The sequence below is a fragment of the Acomys russatus genome, chromosome 17 (genome assembly GCF_903995435.1).
Source record: "Acomys russatus chromosome 17, mAcoRus1.1, whole genome shotgun sequence".
Lineage (NCBI taxonomy): Eukaryota > Metazoa > Chordata > Mammalia > Rodentia > Muridae > Acomys > Acomys russatus.
The window spans coordinates 39136590-39164556 of record NC_067153.1 but is presented as its reverse complement, the minus strand read 5'-3'; the positions used below and the strand labels follow the sequence as shown (position 1 = coordinate 39164556).

General features: G+C 52.9%; 1 protein-coding gene across 1 annotated transcript in view; it reads left to right on the top strand.

Annotated features, from left to right (window-relative positions):
• Window positions 1-10568, top strand: part of Plec (plectin) — a 34873-nt gene extending 24305 nt beyond the window's left edge. Inside the window, 2 exon segments of the mRNA XM_051159783.1 lie at window positions 492-3872; window positions 4019-10568. Coding sequence (XP_051015740.1) covers window positions 492-3872; window positions 4019-10237 — 9600 coding nt within the window. The 3' untranslated portion in view covers window positions 10238-10568.
• The last annotated feature ends 17399 nt before the right edge of the window (window positions 10569-27967 follow it).

Genomic DNA, 27967 nt, shown 5'->3' with positions numbered 1-27967 from the left:
CGGCTGTGCCGATTTTGGCTGCGTCGCCATGTCCCCACCCCACTGGGCTTTGAGAACATTCCCCCCTCCCCCTGAGGGGAGAGAGAGAGGCCTTGTGGTGGGGAGCAGGTCTGATAGGGTGGTAGAATTCAGGCAGGACTATGGTGGGTATGGCTTGCAGGCCCTGCGAGCCTCCTGCTTTGCTCTTTCTCTCTCTCTCTCCCTGTCCGTCTGTCTCCATCGCCTGTCTGCGGGAAGAGGGGAGGACGCCTGGGCCTCCTTCCCCAGGCTGGTGAGCATGGTGGGGCTGCTATGCTCGCTGCCCAAGTACCCTGGGTGGGTGCACGCTGTCTCCTTGGCTGGGTTGGAATCTCTGTTCTCCCCGATCCCCCAAACCGCACTGTCCAAGTGAACTGTGGTGGCACCTTCTGCGTCGTGTGAGCGCCTGGCACCCACCCTCCCCACGCTCACACCTGTCTGTGGTTCTCTTCCCCTCTCTGCTGTTGCCGCAGAGGCTGGCTGAGCAACAGCGGGCAGAGGAGCGGGAGCGCCTAGCCGAGGTGGAGGCTGCGCTGGAGAAACAGCGGCAGCTAGCTGAGGCGCATGCCCAAGCTAAGGCACAGGCAGAGCTGGAGGCACAAGAACTGCAGCGGCGCATGCAGGAGGAGGTGGCACGGCGTGAGGAGGCAGCGGTGGATGCACAGCAGCAGAAGCGCAGCATCCAAGAGGAGCTGCAGCACCTGAGGCAGAGCTCAGAGGCAGAGATCCAGGCCAAGGCCCAGCAGGTGGAGGCTGCAGAGCGCAGCCGGATACGCATCGAGGAAGAGATCCGTGTAGTGCGCCTGCAGCTGGAGACAACTGAGCGGCAGCGTGGAGGGGCAGAGGGTGAGCTACAGGCTCTGCGTACAAGGGCCGAGGAGGCAGAAGCACAGAAGCGGCAGGCTCAGGAGGAAGCTGAACGCTTGCGCAGGCAGGTGCAAGATGAGAGCCAGCGCAAACGGCAAGCAGAGGCCGAGCTGGCCCTGCGCGTGAAGGCTGAAGCCGAGGCGGCTCGAGAGAAGCAGAGGGCCCTGCAGGCCCTGGATGAGCTGAGAATGCAGGCGGAGGAGGCTGAACGGCGGCTGCGACAAGCTGAGGCAGAGAGGGCACGCCAAGTGCAGGTAGCCCTGGAGACAGCACAGCGCAGTGCAGAAGTGGAGTTGCAGAGCAAGCGGGCATCCTTTGCGGAGAAAACAGCGCAGTTGGAGCGCACTCTGCAGGAGGAGCATGTGACAGTGGCACAGCTGCGGGAGGAGGCCGAACGGCGGGCGCAGCAGCAAGCTGAAGCCGAAAGAGCCCGCGAAGAGGCCGAGCGGGAGCTGGAGCGCTGGCAGCTAAAGGCCAATGAAGCACTGCGCCTGCGGCTACAGGCAGAAGAGGTGGCACAGCAGAAGACTCTGGCACAGGCGGATGCGGAGAAGCAGAAGGAAGAGGCAGAGCGTGAAGCCCGCCGGCGGGGCAAGGCAGAGGAACAGGCCGTGCGGCAGCGAGAGCTAGCCGAACAGGAGCTGGAGAAGCAGCGGCAGCTGGCGGAGGGCACCGCGCAGCAGCGCCTGGCTGCAGAGCAGGAGCTGATCCGCCTGCGGGCTGAGACAGAGCAGGGTGAACAGCAGCGGCAGCTGCTGGAAGAGGAGCTGGCTCGGCTACAGCGTGAAGCCACAGCAGCCACGCAGAAGCGCCAGGAGCTGGAGGCTGAACTCGCCAAGGTTCGGGCAGAGATGGAGGTACTGCTGGCCAGCAAGGCCCGAGCAGAGGAAGAGTCTCGCTCAACCAGTGAGAAGTCTAAGCAGAGGCTCGAGGCTGAGGCCGACCGCTTTCGAGAGCTGGCTGAGGAGGCTGCCCGTCTGCGTGCCCTGGCTGAAGAGGCCAAGCGGCAGCGGCAGCTGGCCGAGGAGGATGCAGCTCGGCAGCGTGCTGAGGCAGAGCGAGTCCTTACTGAGAAGCTGGCTGCCATCAGTGAGGCCACAAGGCTCAAGACAGAGGCAGAGATTGCACTCAAAGAGAAGGAGGCCGAAAATGAGCGCCTACGGCGCCTGGCTGAAGATGAGGCCTTCCAGCGACGGCGGCTGGAGGAGCAGGCTGCACTGCACAAGGCTGACATAGAGGAGCGCTTGGCGCAGCTGCGCAAGGCATCCGAGAGCGAGCTGGAGCGTCAGAAGGGGTTGGTGGAGGACACGCTGCGGCAGCGGAGGCAAGTGGAGGAGGAGATCATGGCGCTGAAGGTGAGCTTTGAGAAAGCAGCTGCCGGCAAAGCAGAACTGGAGCTGGAGCTGGGTCGCATTCGTAGCAATGCGGAGGACACAATGCGCATCAAAGAGCAGGCGGAGCTAGAGGCAGCCCGGCAGCGGCAGTTGGCAGCTGAGGAGGAGCAGAGGCGCCGTGAGGCCGAGGACCGCGTGCAGAAGAGCCTGGCGGCTGAGGAGGAAGCTGCACGGCAGCGCAAGGTTGCACTGGAGGAAGTCGAGCGGCTCAAGGCCAAAGTGGAAGAGGCACGGCGCCTGCGAGAGCGGGCAGAGCAGGAGTCTGCAAGGCAGCTGCAGCTGGCCCAGGAGGCTGCCCAGAAACGCCTGCAGGCCGAGGAGAAGGCACATGCCTTTGTGGTGCAACAGCGAGAAGAGGAGCTGCAGCAGACACTGCAGCAGGAGCAGAGCATGCTGGAACGGCTACGGAACGAGGCAGAGGCAGCACGGCGAGCTGCTGAGGAGGCAGAGGAGGCCCGGGAGCAGGCAGAGCGGGAGGCAGCGCAGTCTCGGAAACAAGTGGAAGAGGCGGAGCGGCTGAAACAGTCAGCAGAGGAGCAGGCACAGGCTCGGGCTGAGGCACAGGCAGCTGCGGAGAAGCTGCGCAAGGAAGCCGAGCAGGAGGCAGCGCGCCGGGCCCAGGCAGAGCAGGCAGCATTGAAACAGAAGCAAGCAGCCGACGCGGAGATGGAGAAGCATAAGAAGTTTGCCGAGCAGACGCTGCGGCAGAAGGCCCAGGTAGAGCAGGAGCTGACAACACTAAGGCTGAAGCTTGAGGAGACTGACCACCAAAAGAACATTCTGGATGAGGAGCTGCAGCGGCTAAAGGCCGAGGTAACAGAGGCAGCCCGGCAGCGAAGCCAGGTGGAAGAGGAGCTCTTCTCTGTCCGCGTGCAGATGGAGGAGCTGGGCAAGCTCAAAGCTCGCATTGAAGCTGAAAATCGGGCACTCATCCTTCGTGACAAGGACAACACACAACGCTTCCTGGAGGAGGAGGCTGAGAAAATGAAACAGGTGGCAGAGGAGGCCGCACGGTTGAGTGTGGCCGCCCAGGAAGCAGCCAGGCTTCGGCAGCTAGCAGAGGAGGACCTGGCGCAGCAGCGGGCCCTGGCAGAGAAGATGCTCAAGGAGAAAATGCAGGCCGTTCAGGAAGCCACGAGGCTGAAGGCTGAGGCCGAGCTGCTGCAGCAGCAGAAGGAGCTCGCACAGGAGCAGGCCCGGCGGCTGCAAGAGGACAAGGAGCAGATGGCCCAGCAGCTGGTGGAGGAGACACAGGGTTTCCAGCGGACTCTGGAGGCAGAGCGGCAGCGGCAGCTGGAAATGAGCGCGGAGGCTGAGCGCCTCAAGCTGCGCATGGCTGAGATGAGTCGGGCCCAGGCCCGTGCAGAGGAGGATGCCCAGCGCTTCCGGAAGCAGGCTGAAGAGATCGGTGAAAAGCTGCACCGCACCGAGCTTGCTACCCAGGAGAAGGTGACGCTGGTTCAGACGCTCGAGATCCAGCGGCAGCAGAGTGACCATGATGCCGAGTGTCTGAGGGAGGCCATTGCGGAGCTGGAGCGGGAGAAGGAGAAGCTCAAGCAAGAGGCCAAGTTGCTCCAGCTCAAGTCTGAGGAGGTAGCGCCCTCCCTCCTCACAGGCGGAAGGGCGGGCTGGGTGGCACCTGTTTTCAGGGAGGGTCCAGTCTACCGTTGGGTAGAGTGGTGACTCATCCTGGGTCTCCATTCTCCCTGATAGCTAACCCCCTTTCCCATCGCCAACAGATGCAGACCGTGCAGCAAGAGCAGATACTGCAGGAGACACAGGCCCTGCAGAAGAGCTTTCTCTCTGAGAAGGACAGCCTGCTGCAGCGGGAACACTTCATCGAGCAGGAGAAGGCCAAGCTGGAGCAGCTGTTCCAGGACGAGGTGGCTAAGGCGCAACAGCTGCGCGAGGAGCAGCAGCGGCAGCAGCGGCAGATGGAGCAGGAGAAACAGGAGCTGGTGGCCAGCATGGAGGAGGCCAGGAGGCGGCAGCGTGAGGCAGAGGAGGGTGTGCGGCGCAAGCAAGAGGAACTGCAGCACTTGGAGCAGCAGCGGCAGCAGCAGGAGAAGCTGCTGGCGGAGGAGAACCAGAGGCTGCGAGAACGGCTGCAGCGCCTGGAGGAAGAGCACCGAGCCGCGCTGGCACACTCTGAGGAGATTGCCACCACTCAGGCTGCTGCCACGAAAGCCTTGCCCAATGGCCGCGATGCGCTTGATGGTCCCGCCAACGAGGGAGAACCAGAGCACACCTTCGAGGGATTACGTCAGAAGGTGCCAGCTCAGCAGCTGCAGGAAGCAGGCATTCTGAGCCTGGAGGAAGTGCAGCGGTTGGCACAGGGTCACACCACAGTGGCTGAGCTCATGCAGCAGGAAGATGTGCGCCGGTACCTGAAGGGCCGCAGCAGCATCGCAGGACTGCTGCTGAAGCCCACCAATGAGAAACTGAGCATCTACACGGCTCTTCGGAGGCAGCTGCTTAGCCCCGGAACAGCTCTTATATTGCTGGAGGCCCAGGCGGCCTCAGGCTTCCTCCTGGACCCTGTGCAGAACCGGCGGCTGACTGTCAATGAGGCCGTGAAGGAGGGTGTCGTGGGTCCCGAGCTGCACCACAAGCTCCTGTCTGCAGAGCGTGCCGTCACCGGCTACAAGGACCCCTACACCGGGGAACAGATCTCACTCTTCCAGGCCATGAAGAAGGACCTCATCGTCAGGGACCATGGCATCCGCCTGCTGGAAGCCCAGATTGCCACGGGCGGCATCATTGACCCTGTACACAGCCATCGTGTGCCTGTGGACGTGGCCTATCAGCGTGGTTACTTCGATGAGGAGATGAACCGCATCTTGGCTGACCCGAGCGATGACACCAAGGGCTTCTTCGACCCCAACACACACGAGAACCTCACGTACCTGCAGCTGCTGGAGCGCTGCGTCGAGGACCCTGAGACAGGCCTGCGTCTCCTACCGCTCACAGATAAGGCCGCCAAGGGTGGTGAGCTGGTGTACACCGATACAGAGGCCCGTGACGTCTTTGAGAAGGCCACTGTGTCTGCACCTTTTGGCAAGTTCCAGGGCAAGACTGTGACCATCTGGGAGATCATCAACTCAGAGTACTTCACAGCGGAGCAGCGACGGGACCTGCTGCGGCAGTTCCGCACGGGCCGCATCACGGTGGAGAAGATCATCAAGATTGTCATCACCGTGGTAGAAGAACACGAGCGGAAGGGCCAGCTCTGCTTTGAGGGCCTCCGGGCCCTTGTGCCGGCTGCCGAGCTGCTGGACAGTGGGGTCATCAGCCATGAACTCTACCAGCAGTTGCAGCGGGGTGAGCGCTCCGTGCGGGAAGTAGCCGAGATGGACAGCGTGAGGCAGGCCCTGCGGGGCGCCAACGTCATTGCAGGTGTGTGGCTGGACGAAGCAGGGCAGAAGCTGAGTATCTACGAGGCCGTGAAGAAAGACTTGCTGCAGCCAGACGTGGCTTTGGCCTTGCTGGAGGCCCAGGCTGGCACTGGGCACATCATCGACCCTGCCACTAGTGCCCGGCTGACTGTGGACGAGGCGGTGAGAGCTGGCCTGGTGGGCCCCGAGCTTCATGAGAAGCTCTTGTCAGCAGAGAAGGCTGTGACCGGCTATCGGGATCCCTACTCAGGACAAAGTGTCTCACTGTTCCAGGCCCTGAAGAAGGGTCTCATCCCCCGAGAACAGGGTCTGCGCCTGCTGGATGCCCAGCTATCCACTGGTGGCATTGTAGACCCCAGCAAGAGCCACCGTGTGCCCCTGGATGTTGCCTATGCCCGGGGCTACCTGGACAAAGAAACCAACAGGGCCCTGTCATCACCCAGGGAAGATGCTAGAGTCTACCTTGACCCCAGCACCCGGGAGCCAGTCACCTACAGCCAGCTCCAGCAGCGGTGCCGGCCTGACCAGCTGACCGGGTTGAGCCTGCTTCCACTCTCAGAAAAGGCCATCCGGGCCCGGCAGGAGGAAGTCTACTCTGAGATCCAGGCCCGTGAGACATTGGAGAAGGCCACGGTTGAGGTTCCTGTGGGCAGCTTTAAGGGCAGGGCACTGACAGTGTGGGAGCTCATAAGCTCCGAATACTTTACTGAGGAGCAGAGGCAGGAGCTGCTCCGGCAGTTCCGCACAGGCAAGGTCACCGTAGAGAAGGTCATCAAGATTCTAATCACTATTGTGGAAGAGGTGGAGACCCAGCGGCAGGAGAGACTGTCCTTCAGTGGCCTCCGGGCCCCTGTGCCAGCTAGTGAGCTCCTGGCTTCCAAGATCCTCAGCAGAGCTCAGTTTGAGCAGCTCAAGGATGGCAAGACGTCAGTCAAAGATCTGTCAGAGGTGGCCTCTGTGCGGACACTGCTGCAGGGCAGTGGCTGCCTGGCAGGTGTCTACCTGGAGGACTCGAAGGAGAAAGTCACCATCTACGAGGCCATGCGCCGGGGCCTCCTCAGACCCAGCACAGCCACTCTCCTGCTGGAGGCCCAGGCAGCCACTGGTTTTCTAGTGGACCCTGTGCGGAACCAACGGCTGTACGTCCACGAGGCTGTGAAGGCAGGAGTAGTGGGCCCTGAGCTCCATGAGAAGCTGCTGTCAGCTGAGAAGGCGGTCACTGGTTATAAGGACCCTTACTCAGGCACCACCATCTCACTGTTCCAGGCTATGAAGAAGGGCTTGGTCCTCAGGGAACATGCCATCCGCCTGCTGGAGGCTCAGGTCGCCACAGGTGGCATCATCGACCCAGTGCACAGCCACCGCCTGCCTGTGGATGTGGCCTATCAGCGTGGCTACTTCGATGAGGAGATGAACCGCATCTTGGCTGACCCGAGCGATGACACCAAGGGCTTCTTCGACCCCAACACGCACGAGAATCTCACGTACCTGCAGCTGCTGGAGCGCTGCGTCGAGGACCCCGAGACAGGCCTGCGCCTCCTGCCACTCAAAGGGGCGGAGAAGACAGAGGTGGTCGAAACCACACAGGTGTATACTGAGGAGGAGACTCGGAGGGCCTTCGAGGAGACACAGATTGACATCCCAGGCGGTGGCAGCCACGGTGGCTCCTCCATGTCCCTGTGGGAGGTGATGCAGTCCGACATGATCCCGGAGGACCAGCGAGCCCGGCTCATGGCTGACTTTCAGGCTGGTAGAGTAACCAAGGAGCGAATGATCATCATCATCATCGAAATCATTGAGAAGACCGAGATCATCCGCCAGCAGAACCTTGCCTCCTATGACTATGTGCGCCGCCGGCTCACTGCTGAAGACCTGTATGAGGCCCGGATCATCTCCCTTGAGACCTACAACCTCTTCCGGGAAGGCACCAAGAACCTCCGTGAGGTTCTGGAGATGGAGTCTGCCTGGCGCTACCTCTATGGCACAGGATCAGTGGCTGGTGTCTACTTGCCTGGCTCCCGACAGACGCTGACCATCTACCAGGCCCTGAAAAAGGGGTTGTTGAATGCCGAGGTGGCCCGCTTATTGCTGGAAGCTCAGGCAGCCACGGGCTTCCTGCTGGACCCAGTGAAGGGCGAGCGGCTGACTGTGGATGAGGCCGTGCGGAAGGGTCTGGTAGGCCCTGAGCTGCATGACCGGCTGCTCTCTGCAGAGCGGGCTGTCACTGGCTACCGTGACCCCTACACGGAACAGACCATCTCACTCTTCCAGGCCATGAAGAAGGAGCTGATCCCTGCTGAGGAGGCACTGAGGCTGCTGGATGCCCAGCTAGCCACAGGAGGCATCGTGGACCCCCGCCTGGGTTTCCACCTCCCCCTGGAGGTGGCTTACCAACGTGGCTACCTCAATAAGGACACACACGACCAGTTGTCGGAGCCCAGTGAGGTGCGCAGCTATGTGGACCCCTCCACGGATGAGCGCCTCAGCTACACCCAGCTGCTCAAGCGCTGCCGCCGTGATGAGAACAGCGGCCAGATGCTCCTGCCTCTCTCTGACGCCCGCAAGCTGACCTTCCGCGGCCTGCGCAAGCAGATCACTGTGGAGGAGCTGGTGCGCTCTCAGGTCATGGACGAGGCCACAGCGCTCCAGCTGCAAGAAGGCCTGACCTCCATCGAGGAGGTCACTAAGAACCTGCAGAAGTTCCTTGAGGGTACCAGCTGCATTGCCGGAGTCTTTGTTGATACCACCAAGGAGCGGCTCTCGGTGTACCAGGCCATGAAGAAGGGCATTATCCGCCCTGGTACAGCCTTTGAGCTCCTGGAAGCACAGGCAGCCACTGGCTATGTCATTGACCCCATCAAGGGACTCAAGCTGACTGTGGAGGAGGCCGTGCGCATGGGTATTGTGGGCCCCGAGTTCAAGGACAAGCTGCTCTCAGCTGAACGTGCCGTCACGGGCTACAAGGATCCCTACTCTGGGAAGCTCATCTCTCTCTTCCAGGCCATGAAGAAGGGCCTAATCCTGAAGGACCATGGTATTCGTCTGCTGGAGGCTCAGATCGCCACTGGTGGCATCATCGATCCCGAGGAGAGCCACCGTCTACCTGTGGAAGTGGCCTACAAGCGTGGCCTGTTTGATGAGGAGATGAACGAGATCCTGACTGACCCCTCAGATGACACCAAGGGTTTCTTCGACCCCAACACAGAGGAGAACCTCACCTACCTGCAGCTGATGGAGCGCTGCATCACTGACCCCCAGACTGGCCTGTGTCTCCTGCCACTGAAGGAGAAGAAGCGGGAGCGGAAGACATCCTCCAAGTCCTCAGTGCGCAAGCGCCGCGTGGTGATTGTGGACCCTGAGACGGGCAAGGAGATGTCAGTGTACGAGGCCTACCGCAAGGGCCTCATCGACCACCAGACGTACCTCGAGCTGTCGGAGCAAGAGTGCGAGTGGGAAGAGATCACCATCTCTTCCTCAGACGGCGTCGTCAAGTCTATGATCATTGACCGTCGCTCTGGCCGCCAGTACGACATCGACGACGCCATCACCAAGAACCTCATTGACCACTCAGCGCTGGACCAGTACCGGGCCGGCACGCTTTCTATCACCGAGTTTGCCGACATGCTCTCGGGCAACGCTGGTGGCTTCCGCTCCCGCTCCTCCTCTGTGGGCTCATCGTCCTCCTACCCCATCAGCCCCGCTGTCTCTAGGACCCAGTTAGCCTCCTGGTCTGATCCTACTGAGGAGACTGGCCCAGTGGCCGGCATCCTGGACACAGAGACTCTGGAGAAGGTGTCCATCACAGAGGCCATGCACCGCAACCTGGTAGACAACATCACTGGTCAGCGGCTGCTGGAGGCACAGGCCTGCACTGGGGGCATCATTGACCCCAGCACTGGTGAGCGCTTCCCAGTCACCGAGGCCGTCAACAAGGGCCTGGTGGACAAGATCATGGTAGACCGTATCAATCTAGCCCAGAAGGCCTTCTGTGGGTTTGAGGACCCACGGACCAAGACCAAGATGTCAGCTGCCCAGGCCCTGAAGAAAGGCTGGCTGTACTACGAGGCAGGCCAGCGTTTCCTGGAGGTGCAGTACCTAACAGGTGGTCTGATAGAGCCTGACACGCCCGGCCGTGTGTCCCTCGATGAGGCTCTGCAACGTGGCACTGTGGATGCCCGCACAGCCCAGAAGCTGCGTGATGTCAGTGCCTATTCCAAGTACCTCACGTGCCCCAAGACCAAGCTTAAGATCTCCTACAAGGACGCTTTGGATCGAAGCATGGTGGAGGACGGCACGGGGCTCAGGCTGCTGGAAGCTGCGGCCCAGTCCAGCAAGGGCTACTATAGCCCGTACAGTGTCAGCGGCTCTGGCTCCACCGCCGGGTCACGCACTGGTTCACGCACCGGCTCCCGGGCCGGCTCCCGCCGTGGCAGCTTCGATGCCACTGGCTCCGGCTTCTCCATGACCTTCTCTTCCTCCTCCTACTCCTCCTCTGGCTACGGCCGTCGCTATGCCTCAGGGCCTTCATCCTCTCTCGGGGGCCCTGAGTCTGCAGTGGCCTGACCCCTCTGCCTGCACCCTGCCCTCCTGCTCTGCATGTGGCCAGGCTCCCTGTGGAGGCGCCGGGGTCTTTTTTTTTTTTCCCCTCTAACACGTAAAGGTGTCTTCCTCCTAAGCGGTGCCTAAAATTTAACCAAAAAGACCAGACTAACACATTAATATCTATCCGATGTCCAGACAGCCTGTGTCTTGGGAAACCGGGGCTGGCCCAGGCCCAGTGACGACTTCAGTCTCCTGGGGTCTCCCTAGTCCTTTCTACCTGCCACTCACCATAGCTAGGTGCCTTGGAGAATCCAGGCCTGGGCACTCGGCCTACTACTCCTGACTCTCCTGGGAGGATTCTATGTGGGAAAGGCCCCCCCAGACCTCCAAACCAACACCACTGGGTATCTACCTGCTGGTCCTAGCTGCTGAGGGGAGCTGGGGACAATCTTGTGAGCAGACAGCTCTTGAGCCTCCTGAGGCCTCTGTCCTGAGCCAGCTACTTCTCCCCCTGTCCAGCGTGTCTCTGAATGGCCCGCCTATTCAGTGGGTTTTGCTGACAAAGGAAAGGTTCCAGGCCAACCATCTCTTCCAGCCTGCCCAGAGAAGCCCCTTCCCCATGGGAAGATAAGGCCTGCTCTCAGCCCCAGCCTCCCGCCTGGCTCCTGTCCCTGCCATTGGAGCTGTGCTTTGTAGCTCACCACCCCCATACTCACTCCCCTGAGACCTGAGCCTCTGCTGCAGCCTTCCAGCCCCAGCTCCCCTTGTAAGTGCCTTCTATGTCCTTCTTGTACCCAGGCCCTAAAGACCCAGACACAGGGTAGTAGTAGGCGGACATTCTGGCTGGGCGGGGCTGGAGGGTTCTGCAGATCTAAGACTTCTACTCCAGAGACCCAGTGACTCCTCAAGCCTGTGGAACCCCTCTCTGGGTGCTGCTGCCCACCTCTCTCCCAGGGAGCCCTGGCCCCTCCATGGCCCAGAGACACTGGCTGTCCCATCTGTGCTGACATAAACACTTGGCCAGTGCCACTCTCCCTTCCTGTCCAGCCAGCCTCTGGCCCTTTGGTGGCTCCTACCCCTGCCTCCACCCTCTGAGTGAGCTTTGCATGTTCCACTAACCTTGAGCTGGTGGCAGGTGGAGATGCCAGGCAGAACACTAACCTGACCATGGGCGGGGCCCTGCGGTGTCCGCCCCTCAATAAAAGCAATTCCAACCTTCCTCTGGCTCTCGCCTTGTGCTTTGGTTGGTCCTAGGTCATCTGTGTGATCGGTGGGAGGCCAGGGGCCCTGGTCCCTGGGCTCCAGGCTCTGGGCTCTGCAGATGAGGCCTTGCAAAAACAAGAGGCTAAGACTGGGCCGCACAACCAGGAAAACCCAAGTGGTGGCTGCCAGAGCTGCCAGGCACAGAAGGCAGGATGGAGAAGGGAGAAGCCTCCACCTAGGTGGCCCTTTGGTAGCCAGCCTCTCATCTGGGTGATGGCCTGTCACTTGGCCCAACCTTGTGGCAGCCACATGGTTGGCACTTGTAGTAGCGCTCTCTGATGAACACCCACCACCTCCTACCGTGGTCATTGGCTGTGCCTTTCATCCCCCGGCGGGGAGGGGGGGCGGGAGACGGGGTAGTGAGTTGGTGCCTGTTGGACACAGGCAGCTTTTTTTAGGAAGCTGGCTTTAGTTGTAGTTGTTGCCAGGGACCAGCACCACCTACCTCAAGTGTAGTCTATCTTATATTTTTTTTTCAAGTGAAGGTCAGTAGGTCCTAGATTTGAGCTGGGTCAGGATTCTCATTGGTTGCAATTTTGTTTTTTTTTTTAAGACCTACAAGACATGGCAGCCTGTTGCAGCCACCTGCTCTGGGAGCATTAGTGACTCCGTCCTTTGCCCGTGGGGTGCAGACCTTCTTGATCCATCTACTCATTGGCCTCTTTTCAGCCAATGTTGGGTGAATAATTAGGGGGTCACACTTGCCAGGTGACAGCTGCCTTACCTGCGGGCCGACTAGAATGGGTTTCTTAGCATGTGCTGCCTTGAGAGGAACAGCCAGCCTGCTGCAGCAGTCCGCATTTAAGGAAGCCCCTTAGGCACTTGCCGTGTTGCTAGAGTGCAACCCGCTAGTTAAAGACCACAGTCCTAAGTCATCTGCTTATGTCCCCAGGCCCCAGCCCCCCTTGACCTCGGTCTCTTCGGATTTGGCCACCTTTTCCTCTGCCTGCTGTCATATTTCAACATGGCCATTGCATTGCTGTGGATGACAGGACCAGCAGTCTCCACACGTCTCCAGAGGTGGGTCCCTTACCATCTGTGGGTCAGTAGGCATTCTTATCCCAGCCTGCTCCGTGAACTGTGTTTCCAAGATTAAAGGGAGCCCCACCCGTTGCACGACACTCCCTCAGAGGGAGAGCTTGAAGTGGCAATTCAGGTGCCTGTGACTAGAGGTGGCATCTTATGAGGGATGAGATGGAGGTGTGGAGTGAGGAGCTGGCTAGGATATGATCTCTGCTGGAGTCTAGTAATAGCTGCACCCCAGGGCTCTTGGTCCATCGTATGCAGAGATAGGGTCTGGGCTGACATCTCTGCCTCGGCCGGCCAGTAGCCACAAGCTAGCGTTAGGGTGCCATGTGTGGCTAGCTCCCAGGCATCTCCGGATGTAGCTGCACTTGTTAGCACAAGGCTGTCTTCTGGAGAAGGTAAGGTGTATGTCCAGTAAACAGCCAGGAATCGACAGGCAGACACCTGCTCTCCCAGTGAGATTCAGGTGAGCCATCAACAGCTCCTTCCTGTTCTGAGTGTGGGTTGTATTGTGTGGTATGTGCTGGTGAGTGAACGGGTAGCCTAGCATCTGCTGCCTTCCTCTTGCCCTCATGCTTGTAAAGCAAGTATTCTTACCCACTGGGCCATCTGCCCCTGGTGACAGTTGTATGGGTACAGCCATGTGGCAGGCCTGTGTATCCTGAGCACATGCTGAGGAAGATGGCGTTTACCAGAAATCGTAAGAAGGCAATCCTTGGCACGGGTAATGAGGAGGGACTTGCCGACGTCCTCCTACGAAAATGCCACCTTGGAAAGCCTTAGGTTTTTGTCAAGCCCATGTCCTTCCTTACTTGTGGCTCCTGAGGACCTGTTAAAATCCAAGGCACACACTCCCCATGGAGGACTGGAGACAGAGCACCCACTGGCTGACAGGCTTGGTAACAGGGCTGGAACACGCTGTCCACATGGCCCTGTACTGGCTTTGGGGTGGTATCCAGCCTAAGTCTTCATCCTGTGATCTGGAGGTCTCGCTGCCAACCAAGGCTTCACAGATTTCTCAGATAAAAACCCAGGCTTTCTAGTACAGTCCTACACCCAAGATTATCACACACACGGAAGTACACCCTGAGAACAGGCTGGAAGAGCAGAAATAGAACCTGGGGGTTGAAGGTATCAGGATTATGTGATAAGTGATAGCACCTGGGGAGACGCCTCAGCAGGCGAGGGTGCTTATGTAAGTCTGATGGGCTGAATTTGATCCCCCAGCACCCATAAGAATTCAAAAGCCCTAGCATGTGTCTCAAATCACAGTGCTCCTACAATGAGATCAGAGGTGGAGACATGACTCAGCCAGGAGCTGGTAAGCCAGCTAGTTGTTAATAAACATAACAGCTTAAGACACCAGCAAGACCCTGCCTTGAAATAAGGAAGAAGGAATGAACTGACTCTAGAAGTTGCCCTCTGACCTTCAGACCTTCCTTCTCTCTCTCTCTCTCTCTCTCTCTCTCTCTCTCTCTCTCTCTCTCTGTGTGTGTGTGTGTGTGTGTGTAAGATATGTGCACTTAACACACATATAATCCTGCCTAGCCACCTATCAACCTGGTCTTTATTTCCTGGTTCCTGGGTCCACTGCTCCATTTCTCTCCAAATGGATCCTCTCATTGCAGGGTATCCACGACATCAACCCTAGCGTCCCTCTCATCCCCTGTGCCTACCGTTGCCCCGGGCATTCATCCCATGACTCAGCTGGCCCCTGGCATGGTGGGGTTAGCGTCACACAGACAGTGGAGATGTTACAGTAATCTCAGTGCCTGGGAAGTAGAGACAGGAAGACCAGGAGCTCACTCAGCCTGAGCTATGGGATTCTTATTATAGTCACTGTAGAGTACACTACCAGAGAGCACACAGAACACCAGTCTCAACAGCCAACCAAATATAAAACCTTGGGGGTGAGATGGGAAGATGGCTCCGAGGGTAGGAAAGCGAGAGGACCTGAGTTCAAATCCCTAGTGCTCACATAAAAAGTCAGGGTTGGCTCAGTGTGCCTCCCTAGCATCGAGAGGAGGAGACAGGTGGATCGATGGAGTTCAGTCATCAGCCAGATTAGTGGGTACATACCACCCACGCACCCACCCATAAATAAGTAAACTGATTGTTTCATTTTTTTGCTTTGCATTTAAACCAATGTTTCAGGAAACGAGACCGAGCCAAAAGCAATATAACCACAAGAGGAAATAGACAAAACACAACTAAGTAGAAGGGCTCCACACCCTTTGGTTACTGATAGTCAAAAGCAGTGGATAAGCCAGCCTGGGCTGCATAGAGAGTTCCTCATAGTGCAAGCCCATATAAAATGAATAGTGAAAAAACATCAGAAGAGACCGTCAGTTTCTTCTCCCTCCGTTCCTCCCAGTGCCCCCCTCATCTCCCTTCTCCCCCAGATCCACTCCTCCTGCATTTCCCTTCAGAAAAAAAGAGCAGGCCTCCCAGGGATGTCTACCACACACGCCGTAATGAGTTGCAAAAGAGCAGGCACAAGCCGTTGTATCACGGCTGGACGAGGCAACCCAGCAGGAGGAAAAGGGTCCCGAGAGCAGGCAGAAGAGTCATAGACACCCCCCTTCCCACTCTTGGGAGTCCCTCAAGAACACCAAGCTACACAACCATAACGTATACACAGAGGGCCTAGGTGAGGCCCATATAGGGTCCATGTTTGTCACTTCAGTCTCTGTGAGTCCCTATGAGCCCTGCTTGGTTGACTCTGGGGGCCATATTCTGGTGGTGTCTTCTTCCCCTCTGACGCCTACAGTTCTTCCTCCCCTTCTGCGGGTCCCCTTGGCTGTGGATCTCTGCATCTCCCCCCATCAGTTGCTGGATGACACCTCTCTGATAACAACTGGGCTAGGCTGACCTATGAGTGCAGACTGTCATTTCATTAACTTTTATTTATTTTTGCCAGTTGGGTTTGGTTCTATCCTGGGTCTCTGGACTGTCCTACCTCTGGTTCCTGGCCATCCAGGTAGTGTCAGGTGTGGGCTCTTGGGATGCTGAACTCTTTAATGTTTTCTGTGGATTCTTGTTCTGTATTTATAATGACTGGGAAATATACTACCTGAGAACACATAGAACACTTACTAAGCCACACCAGAGTCTAAGACTCAGGTCGAAAGATATGCTGTGTTGGTGCTGAGGAGATGGATGGCTCAGTAGTTAAACTGCTTGCTATGCAAGCATGGGAACCTAAGTCTGGATCCTCAGAACAAATGTAAAAACCGAATTGCTACAGTGGCCCATGTAATCTTAACCTAGGAAAGTGGAGCCAAGAGATCCCCAGATGAAATTGGTTAGCAAGACTAGCCGTATTGGTGAGCTCTGGCACGGATTGAGAAATACTGTTTTAGTGCAGAAGGTGGAAGAGCAATGGAGGGTGGTTCCGGGTGTCAGCCTCAAGCCTCCGCACATATGCACACATGTACATGTGTACCCCATATGCACGGGTGTGTCCACACGCATGCAGACATGAACACACACAAACACACATACATTACACACACAGACACACACACCGCATACACCCCACACATAACACATATACACACATGGGAAAGGAAAAGGAAAAAGAAAGAATGTTATCTGACATGTTGGAACTTAAGAAATAAGTACCCCCTGTAGTGCATCTGCCTTTAACTCGAGCACTTTGTCAGAGGCAAGAAGATCTCTGGGTTCTGAGGCCAGCTTAGCCTACATGGTGAGTTCCAGGCTAGGCAGAGCTATATAATGAGACCCTGTCTCAAAAACGAAAACCAAAAAAACCCTCCAAAACAATAAATTGATGGATGTGGTAGCATATGCCTGTAGTCCCAGCACTCTGGGAGGCAGAGGGAAGTGGATCTCTGTGAGTTTGAGGCGAGCCTGGTCTACAAAATGAGTCCAGGACAGCTGCACAAAGAAAACTTGTTTCAAAAAAATTAACAACAGTGTTGCAGGATATTTAATCCCATTGTGATTCTTGAGATTGTGATCTGTAAAAACCTGTCTTTTGTTTGGTGGGGTTGAGCGCTAACACACACCTTTAATCCCAGAGCTTTCTGTACACAGGATTTAATAAAGTTAACCTTAGCTCAAGAGGTAGAGCAAGAAGCCAGCTGACAGGGGTTAAAGAGTGGGAGGGACTTTGAGTTGAGAGGTGTTTAAGACACCGTGGAAGTAGAAGGAACTCTTTAGCTCTTGGGCTTTTAGCTTTTAGCTTTTGAGCTCCTTAGCTCCTTGGCCTCTGCCATTGAGCTAGCAAGCCTTTGGCAGTGTTGTTGTTGTTGTTGTTTTTGCCTTTTCTGCCTGGGCTGTCAGCTGAGCTAGTGAGCCTTTTTGGGTCTTTTCATTCAGGACGTGAACTGAGTAGGAAAGCTAGCTGGGTGCTTTCTCTGCCTCTCTGAGCTAGCAGAGTTTCACCGCAGCATCTGGCTCCTGAGTCCTTATTAGTAAAACAGAACATTTGGGATTTTCACTTAAAACAACAACAACAAAAACAACAACAACACCCAATAAATTCCCAGGCATGGTAGCTCATGCCTTTAATCCAGCACTTGGGAGGCAGAAGGAGGAGTGTCTCTGTGAATTCTAGACCAGACTGGTTATCTAGTGAGTCCTAGGACAGCCAGGGCTATGTAGAGAGACTGTGTGTAAAACAATGAGTAAATAGTAAATAAAGTAAAATAGAGGTGAATAAAATATATCTGAAAAATTTGAGTAATTAGAAGCTAAATATCTTGTTTCTATGTAATTCTGGGCCAAAGAAGAAATCAAAAGGAAAATTGAAGAGTATTTCAGACTGAATTAAAACACATCAAAGTTAGAGAGATGCGGCTGAGGCTTAGAGAATTATTTGTAGCATATAATAAATTTAATGAAGGAAAAGCTTAGATGAATAACCACAGCCTTAAAAACAATATAAAAGGAGAGAGCCAACCCCTAAAAGCTATCTTCAGACTGCCACACTCACACCACAGCACACCTGTGCACACTTGCACGCACACACCATTGCATCTTTGTATCTTTTTCAAAGGTATATTGTTCAAATTTAGCTTTCAGTTCCATGCAAACTAGTCAGAATCCTTGACATTTTGTTGGCTTTCTTCTTAAAGAAAGGGGAGTGGATAGATATAAATTTTAAATTTTAAATTTTAAATTAACATGGAAATAGGTTAGCAACAGCCAAAACAACCTTGAAGAAGATACATTTAGAGGCTTTATGCCATGAACTGCAGAGTCAGTATAAATCTGAATGATGGAAACTGAGAGATGCTGCCTCTAACATAGGGCAGACAGGGACAGATGATGGTGCATCACGCAGACAGACAGGGACAGATGATGGTGCATCACGCAGACAGACGGGGACAGATGATGGTGCATCACGCAGACAGACAGGGACAGATGATGGTGCATCACGCAGACAGACAGGGACAGATGATGGTGCATCACGCAGACAGACAGGGACAGATGATGGTGCATCACGCAGACAGACAGGGACAGATGATGGTACATCACGCAGACAGGGACAGATGATGGTGCATCACGCAGACAGACAGGGACAGATGATGGTGCATCACACAGACGGGGACAGATGATGGTGCATCACGCAGACAGACAGGGACAGATGATGGTGCATCACGCAGACAGGGACAGATGATGGTGCATCACGCAGACAGACAGGGACAGATGATGGTGCATCACGCAGACAGGGACAGATGATGGTGCATCACTTTTATTTGCTTCTGAATAAAGGCACAAAGCAGCAACAGTGATTATTTCAACAAATGACGCTGTGGTGGCTGGATATGTACATGCAAAAAATGGGTCTTGTGCGATGCACAAAGGATCTTATACTGGCTGGGCGTGGTGGCACATGCGTTTGATCCCAGCACTCAGGAGGCAGAGACAGGCAGATCTTTGTGAGTTCAAGGCCAGCTTGGTCTACAACAGCTTGGTCCAGAACAGCCAAGGCTACATAGACAAGCTCTGTGTTGAGGGGGAAAAAAAAAAAACAGAACAAAACAAACAAACAAACACACAAACAAAAGGAACTCATCCTGGATTACAATCAGAATCTGAAACTATGAAGGAAACAGAAAATCTCTGCTTTAGGGTTAGGCAGAGATTTCTGAGGTGTAACACTGAGTGTAGTCCACAGGGAAAATACTGCTAAATCTAATATCATCAAAATTAGAATCTTAATGTTCTTTAAAATGTGTGCAAACGGGGCTGGAGAGATGGCTCAGAGGTTGAGAGCAGCTGCTCTTCCAAAGGTCCTGAGTTCAATTCCCAGCAACCACATGGTGGCTCACAACCATCTATAATGTGATCTGATGCCCTCTTCTGGCCTGCAGGTGTACAAGCAAGTGCAACACTGTATATGTAATAAATAAATATTAATAAAATAAAATAAAACGTGTGCAAAGAAAATAAAAAGACAAGCCACGGACTGGGGAATGTACTTACAAGTCACATAATGGATAGAAGAAGTTGAAATCTATGTTCAGGGAAGCAGCACATTTAGACCGGATTGGATTCTCAGACTCTCAGCCATTGTGTGGGGACAGCCATTGCTGGATAACCCGGACTGCACCCTGTCACCCAGTCAAATAACCAGACAACAACAACAACAACAACAACAACAACAACAACAGAGACAGCTCCCCTGGAAGAGAGCCAGCGGGGGAAACATGAATGCCAGACTGGTGCCCCAGAACCCGTGGAAAGGACGGACATGGCAGTGTACCCTTCTAATCCCAGCGCGGGAAGGTGGAGACAGACATCCTCCGGGCTCGCTGGCCAGCCAGTCTAGACTAGTCATTGAGCGTCAGGACAGTGAGAGATCTGGCCTAACAAAACAAAGCAAGACACAGGCACACAGACATGCGTGCACACACACACACACAAACCACGTGATTTCTGCTTGGTTCCGTCTATATTCAGAGTTACGGAAAGCAGAGCCAAGTGTGTGGGGCCAGGGAGCCGGCCAGTCGGTTTTTTTTTTTTTTTTTTTTTTTAAAGTTAGGACACATAGAGGGAGACATTAAACGATTAGAGACACTTTGAGAATAGCCTTATGGTCTCTGTGCGTCACAGCATATGGAAGGACCGTAGGGAAGTGCAGGGTAGCCTATGGCTACCATCACTTCTCCAGGCTGTTTCATGGCCTAGAGTAGTCACGAAGAGACCAAAGATGCTTCCTTCTGGGTCTGGGAAGACCACAAAGAAGCCAGCGAGTATAGTTAGCCCGTGGAATGCAGGAAATAAAGACACAGAGAAGCTGAAAGCCGGAAGATGCGCTAAAGTTTTCAAAACTCTCAGGGAGGCTGAACTTAGAACCATGGAGCTTCAAGTTTGGGTATGAGAATGAGTCACGCCTTCAAGCGTCCTCAAGAATCTATGGTGTATCTATCAGAACGAATGACTCAGGGCGGTGCTATGAGACCAAGAAGGACCTGTTAGAAGGATTTGCATCTCGAGAGCAACATTCAGCATGTGTCACCACGATGCTTCGAGGAACCTAAAGAATCGGCAGGGTGTTGTCTAAAGACGGAAGATTCATGTGGCCCTTGGATGCTCAGGAAACACCTGCAGGGTAGAGCGCAGTATGCTGCGCAGCTGTGGGACCTGGCCGGTGCCTCAAATGCGTGCAGGTGGTGTTTCTGCTATGGGCATGGGCTTCTTCTTTTTTTCTTTTTTGTTTGTTTGTCTGTTTGTTTATTATGTATACAGTATTCTGCCTGCATGTACACCTGCAGGCCGGAAGAGGGCATCATATCACATTACAGATGGTGCTCTTAACCTCTGAGCCATCTCTCCAGCCCAGGCATGGTCTTCTTGATGTATAGGTTTTTCTGCAGAATTCAGAATAAATAAGGATGGGCACAGTGGCTCTCACTTGTAACCCAAGTACTTGGAAGGGTAAGGCAGCAGGGTCTCTGCTGTGCTACAGAGTAAGACCCCGTCTCAAAAACTATTTTAAAAACAACAACAGAACCTACCGTTGGGAGTAGGGGGCCACTGAACTTCAATCCACACTTCAGGTTCAAGGGCTTTTGTTTTATTTTGTTTTTAAGAATGACATTTGGATTTCTAAATGAAAGGGAGACCTCCACGGATGTGATGTGTACTCAGAGACACTGCCTTCCTCCGTGTGGTCTCACTCCTGGAAGTACACACCATCAGATTACCGGTTTTTCTTTTCTTTCTTTTTCTTTTCAAGACAGGGCTTCTCTGTGTAGCCTTGGCTGTCCTAGACTCACTTTATAGACCAGGCTAGCCTGGAACTCACAGCGATCTGCCTGTCTCTGCCTCCCAAGTGCTGGGATTAAAGGTGTGCGCCACCTTATTGGCTTTTCATTTGAGGCTTCTTGATGACCTCTCACCTAGGAAACTATTGCTTAATCATCTTCACCCACAGTTGAAAAAAAAAAAAAAAGATTTATCCCCCAATGTCAAATTGGCTTTGTTAGGTAGGGAAACCTTTAGACATTAAAAAAAAAAAAAAAAAAAAAAAAAGCAACAAAACCAAACCAACTAAAAACAAAACCCAAAACCACCTGCATTATAGGGAACTGAAACTCCTTATACGATGGGGCACACAGTTACCTCAGACACCAAGAGCTGGCCTTGCACCATCTTCCAACACTGTAGCTGAGGACACAAAAATGACAGCTTCAAATCCACTTGGTTATTTTGATGATAACTCTATAAACATCTAATGTGTTTACAAATGGTCTTTAAAGTGTGTTACAGAATTCCATGTTAGGAATTGCTCAAACTAGATTTTTAACTCTTACTTTTATTCTTTTGAGATAGGGTCTCACTATATCACCATGGCTGGCCTGGAATTCACTATACAGGCCACACTAGGCTTGAACTCACAGAGATCCAACTGTCTCTGACTCCCAGCTGTTGGAATTAAAAGGCATACACCACCATGCCTGGCAAAATAGAGCTTTCAAAGTAAAGTTTTGAAACGATTTCAACTTGATTTGACTTGCTTTTATGTGCATGGGTGTTTTGCATGCATGCATGTCTGTGCACCATGTACATGCCTGGTGCCTGCGAAGGAAAAAAGATGGCATAGGATTCCCAGGGACTAGAGTTACAGACAGTTGCGAGCCCCCACATGGGTGCTAGGAACTGAACCCAGGTCCTCTAGAAGAACATCCAGTGCTCTAAACCACTAAGCCATCTCTCCATGCCCTAACAACACGTTTTTAAATGGCAGCAGGGGGAAAAAAACTACCTTTTGTCCTATTTGGAAACAACTGTTGTTCATATTTCCACTGGAAAGAGAAATTACTAAGTAAGAATATTTAATGGAGGCCCAGTGAGTTAACTCAGCAGGTGGAGGTGCGTGCTGCTAAGCCTGACAGCCTGAGTTCGATTCTCATATCCCCATATGGTAAACGGAGAGAACAGACTCTCACAAGTAGTTCTCTGATGTGCATGTGTGGATGTGGCCTGTGTGCATGCATCCATGCGCTTCGGTGCAAACACACACACACACACACACACACACACACACACACACACACACACACATTAAGGAAAAGAATCTTTAATGGAGTCAGGCCTTGTTGCACAGGCTGATAATCCCAGCTGCTTGAGAGTCTGAGGTAAGATCTCAAGATGGAGACCTGCCTGGGTAAATTAGCAAGATCCTATCTCAAGAAATGAAAGAAAAGTTAGGGAGAGCTTACCCAGCGTGGACAAGGCCCTGGCTTCAACCTAGAGATCAAGTTTAATGAAACAAATATAATTGAATTGTCTTCTTCATTGCTTAAACGCGGCTATTGTGTGTGACATGAGTAAGTGTGAATTAGCTGAATTTGGTTACTGATAGCTTGGCCTTGGTCTCTCTTCTTTAACATGTCAAGATAGTAGAGCTTTGTTGTCTTTTTAAGAAAGTTCAGCTGGGTGTGGTGGTGCACGCCTTTAATCCCAGCACTCAGGGAGGCCGATCTCTGTGAGTTTGAGGCCAGCCTGGGCTACAAAGCAAGTGCCACGACTGCCAGGGCTACACAGAGAAACCCTGTCTCAAAAAACAAAACAAAACAACAACAACAACAAAAACCAAAAAAAAAAAAAAAACAAGTAAGTAAGTAAATAAATAAATAAATTTCAGAGCCAGTTGGTGATGGTACACACCTTTAATCCCAGCACTTGGGAGGCAGAGGCAGGAGAATCTCTGCCTTTAAGGCAGCCTAGTCTACAGACCTAGTTCCAGGACAGCCAGGGCCGTCTTGGGGGAAAAAATTCTTGGAGGCCAGGTGTGGTGGCTCATGCCTAGCTCTTTCAGTTTGAGGCCAGCTTGTTCTACATAGGTCTAGGACAGCCAGAGCTACATAGTGAGACCGTGGCTTGAAATCCCATCCCTCCCCCCCCCCAAAAAAAAAGAAAGAAAGAAAGAAAAAAAGAAAAAGAAAAAGAAAACACATGAGGCTGGAGATGTAGCTCAGTTGGAAGAGGACCTACTTAACATTCAGGAAGCACCGGGGTTGAACCCTAGCAAGGTACAAGCCAGGCATGGTGGGAAAATATCTGTAGTCCTAACCCTTGGGAGGTAGAAGCAGAAAGAAAAAGGGAAGTTCAAGGTCCTCCTCAGCTACACAGGGAGTTTGAGATCAGCTGGGACACAGGAAGCTTTGTTGAAAACAATAGCATCAAACAAAACCAAAAAGAAAAAAAAAAGTGGAATGATCTATTAAATATACCTTATTTTAATGGGACAGGAAAATTTTATACATATTATGCAAATTTATTTAGATACCTGGATCTCTGAGTTGCTTAGATTACTTAAGTATTTTGAGACTCTAGTGTTAAATTGTAGAGAATAAAAGGTTGACTTTTTTTTTAAGGTGGGAGGTGGGTAGGATAGGAAGACTTCTGAAAATGCCATTATTCCTTTGGACAGTACCAGGAAAATGCGTACTTGACCTTTGCTAAGTATGACATGCCATTTGATATTTTTTCTGTTTGAAGTGACTCTTTGTTATAGGAAACAAAACAAAACAAAACTGAAGAAAACTCAAAACAGCCCCTGTGAGCTGGCTTTTGCACAGCTACGTCTCCTTTAGAGAAATCTTATAGACATACATGAGATGTGCTTGCACTTGCCGCATTCCTGAGATGTGGGGTAAAGCCAGAACGAACTCCCTAGAGCCTGTGTGCAGCCTGGTGGCTTCCCCAGGTGAGCTGTTCACACAGGACTGGGCCGAGGTTCTGACAAAAGACTGAATCGAGCAAGAACCTTTGATCAAAGCGCAGGATCTGGGTTGAACACTTGGATGTGTGTTTTCGGGGACAGAAAGGGGTTTTTCAGGTCGGCTCTGGACTTTGTTAAATGTCCGTGTGAGATATATGAAAGTAACCTTCAAAGAGATGAAGGGACAACATGCCTGGCAAGCCAGGAAGCAGCTAGCTGAGCTCAAACAAAGGCAGCATTATAAAGGCAGGGAAGGCAAGCTCTGGGGAGGGTGGCGTCCCAGACCTGCCAGCACTTGTAATTGTTACATCAGGCAGATGCAGTGGGAACTGCCAATCCCTGGCAGGGTGGGGTACCTTTCTTTTTTCTCTGTTTCCAAGGGTGTTTTATCTGCTGTTTATTTTCCTGATTCTATAAAAGCCTTGGGCGACAAGTTAATATTTCAAACTTACCCAAATGGCTAGCTCCAACCAGAACATGTGGTGCCTAAAGTCCTGGAAGCCCATCGCTGTGTCCCTCATGTGGCTCCAGACCTCTGCACTCTCTGGGTGGTTAGGGCAAGTGATGTTCAGTGTTGCTGAGAGATGTGCTGTACACCCGGCAAGTGTCCATGGTTTAGGGACAGTCTGCTAGTACCTAACTGAGCCCTTCTGTCCTGGCCTGAGGCCTCCTGTGTTCAGTGTCCACGCGGAGGCAGCTTCCTAAGCCTGCTGAGCACCAGCTTTGTCCTTGGAGGACTGGCTCAGCACAGGTCACCACTGCCATGCTTGTTCACACGGACCCTGAGCTCTCCTCAGGCTCAGCATGGATGGCCTGACCTTGATCTCTGGGTGCCTTGTTGGACCCTGGCAGGCTGTCTGTCCCACAGCAATGGAAGCCCTAAGGGGCAGTGCTTCTCCACAGCTGCACTTGTAGGCCCCAGACAGATGGAATAAAGAAGAGCAAGCAGAAGTTGGTCTGCCAGGGTACGGGTGGGAGGTGTCAAGCCATCCACTCAGAAGGTTCTGGTAGGAGAACCTCTCAGCTCCAGCCCCAGCGGGTGTCTCAGTGTCTGGCACAGTAGGGTGTCCTAAAGGTCTCTATCTCCTGACGTAACAAAAGGACCAAATGTGACTCAGGGAGCTCCCCAATTCAAGGTACATTTAGGGCCTCATTAGAGTTCAGCTAATCACTGTTTGAGACAGCGTCTCTCTCACCATATAGCTCTGGCTGTCCTGGATCTCACTGTATAGACCAGGCTGACTTCAAGCTCATAGAGATCTGCCTGCCTCTGTATCTGGAGTGCTGGGATTAAAGGTGCACACCACATCCAGCCAGTGGCTGGTTTCCATGGAGATTTTCTCAGAAAAACAAGAGTTTCTTGTTCTTGGATTCTCTCAGAATGGAGGCTTTATCCTGTGGAAATGTACCAGCAAGATGGAACTTGAACACTCCTCAACCCAGCTGCTTAAATTTATGAGTTATAAAGACAATTGCTCATCTTTGGGAGTTCTTGGAAGCCAGCTGTAATCTATAAGCTGACAAACAGGAAAAGAACGAACCATTTAGCGTACTTTTTTTCTTTGTCTCTGAGATGGTTTTACTACATACAAGCTGGCCTTGAACTCACAGTGTAGCTCAGGCTGGCCTTGAACTCACAGTGTAGCCCAGGCTGGCCTTAAAGTTGATCCTCAGCTTTCCAGGTGCTGGGATTACAGACATTCGTCACCAGGCCTGGTTCATAGCCTATATTCCTTTCACTAACTGGGCCTCTAGGTGCCCAAATGCTGGGACAGAGACCTTTCTTTCTATGAAAAGGTAACAGATTGGGAACATGGGGCATATTGCAGACACAGCAGATGCTCCCTGCTCCCTAGCTGAGGCACTTCCTGGCCCTTCTCAAGGGCTGCATGGGGCAGATCTGGAGGTTGCTAGAAGCACTTCAAATTTCACCCTTGACCCGACCTTTCTTCTGTCATGTAAGCCAGCTCAGAGCCACTCCATCGAGGGAGCCGCAAAGCTGAGTCTAAGATGCACTGTTGTGTTCCCGACTTCTCTCTTAGACAGTTGTTTCATAATTAATTAATTAATTTGTAGACCAGGCTGGCCTCGAACTCACAGCGATCCTCCTGCTCTGCCTCCCAAGTGCTGGGATTAAAGGCATGCACCACCACGCCCGGCTTGTTGTTTCATAATTTCATGTGCGCATTCTGCCTGCATGTACGCCTGCACACCAGAAGAGGGCACCGGATCTCATTATAGATGGTTGTGAGCCACCACGTGGTTGCTGGGAATTGAACTCAGCCAGTGGCTCTTAAGGGCTGAGCCATCTCTCCAACCCTCATGTGCGCATTTTAATGAAGCAACAATGAGCTGTTATGAGAATCTTCCAGCAGATGGCAGCAAAGGGTCTCGTTTCCAACAAAATCAGTGCTCCTTCCTGTTCGTGGTGCAACAGAAGAAAGAGGGTATTGTGTTGGATCTGAGAGGAGCCACCTCGCCCCTGCAGGACCAAAGGCCTGGCCAGTCTGACATCATCTCAAACAACCCGTGCCCTTGACACTTGAACACACAGCTGCCCAGGGCCTCTCAAGGGACATCGCTGTCTGGGGACAGCAAACAGACAGTGCGTCTGGCAATTTATCCTCCTCAAATATAGATTCTCGTTCTCCAAAACTGTGGCCACAGGCAGAAAGCTTTAGGAAACTCACGGAACATGAGTTCTTTTCATTGAGGATTTATCTTTTTTTTTAAGACAAGAGCTCACTATGGAGACCAGACTGGCCTCCAACTCACCTGCCTCTGCTTCTTGAGCGCTGGGATTAAAGGTGTGTACCACCATGTCCCACTGCCACAGAAATTCTTTTTAAAAATCTTTTTTAGATATATTTTTATTTTGTGTGTGGGTGGGTGTATGTGTGAGTGTTTTGCCTGCATGTATGTCCGTATATAATGTGTGCACCTGGTACTTCTAGAGGCCAGAGGAGGGTTGTAAGGTACCCCCAGAACTGGAGTTACAGATGGTGCGGGCCTCCATGTGGGTGCCAGGAATCAAGCCTAGGTCTTCTGGAAGAGCAGCCAATGCTCTTAAACCACTGAGCCATCCTTCCCATCCTGAGGATACTTTTTTTTTTTTTTTAAAGTAGATCCTGGTTACTTTACATGATAGATAAAGAAAAGGATTGTGCAGTTTGCTTTTGTTCCAGTCTCTTTGGAACCTGCAGGCCTGATTTGCATGTCACAGTAAGACTGGACAGGAACTGAGAAAGCATCAGGAGGAGGTGGCAGCCTGCAGTGTAGACCACACTCGGAACAGGTTTGGGGTCATGCTGCCCTCTCACACTTGACCCTAGTGTCTGGACCCTGCCTCTCACGGATCTGACATTTCCCTATGCCCGTGGCTCTCAGTCTTCCTAATGCCGTGGCCCTTTAACACAATTCCTCATGTTGTGTGACCCCCCCAACTATAAAATTATTTTCATCTCTACTTTCATAACTGTAATTTTGCTACTGTTGTGAACCGTGATGTAACTATCTGAGTTTCCGATAGTCTTGGGTGATCCCTGGGAAAGGATTGTTTGACCCCACAGAGGAGTCACAACCCACAGGTTGAGGACCTCTGTCCTATGCCCTCATCTGTTGAGAATATTTCAGATGAGAGAACTCATGTGTCTAAACCCACAAAAACACTCGAACAATAATTGTAAAACTGTAAGTGCGCTGCCTCCGCACTCTCAGCCTCACCCCCTAACCCTGCTCACCCATTCACTCCTTTCTTGAGCTCTGGCTAGGCAAAGCTTTTATGGCCGTGTATTCATCGTTTTTGGAAGGGAACTGAAGGCTTTTCCCACATGGTCTTATTAAAATTATTTTATTGATCTGTGGGAATATAGCAATCAAATCTCCTTATGGAAACTGTGCTAGGATGCGTACTGAGAGATAAGCACAGTCCCTGAAGGTTCAGTGCGGAAGAGCTTGGGGGTACCGTGTGGCTGGTGCCTGCACCAGCTTTTAGAGGGTCGATATCCAGGACTCAGAAGACACCCAAACAATCGAACCTGTGGGGAGAGTATTTTTCACTTGGCAGAAATATAGTGGAACCCAACAACGTTGTACCACGTGCGTAAACAGAGCCATTGTCCGCACCGTGCCTCATTCTTTCTACTTGGAGCACACCTCATAAGACCAAGACGGTTGCCTTGGAATGAGGTGTGGGGTGCTCACCGGGACTGCTTGCCGATGCCCCTGTATCCCCGGGCACCTTGTAGAGAGAAGTACCC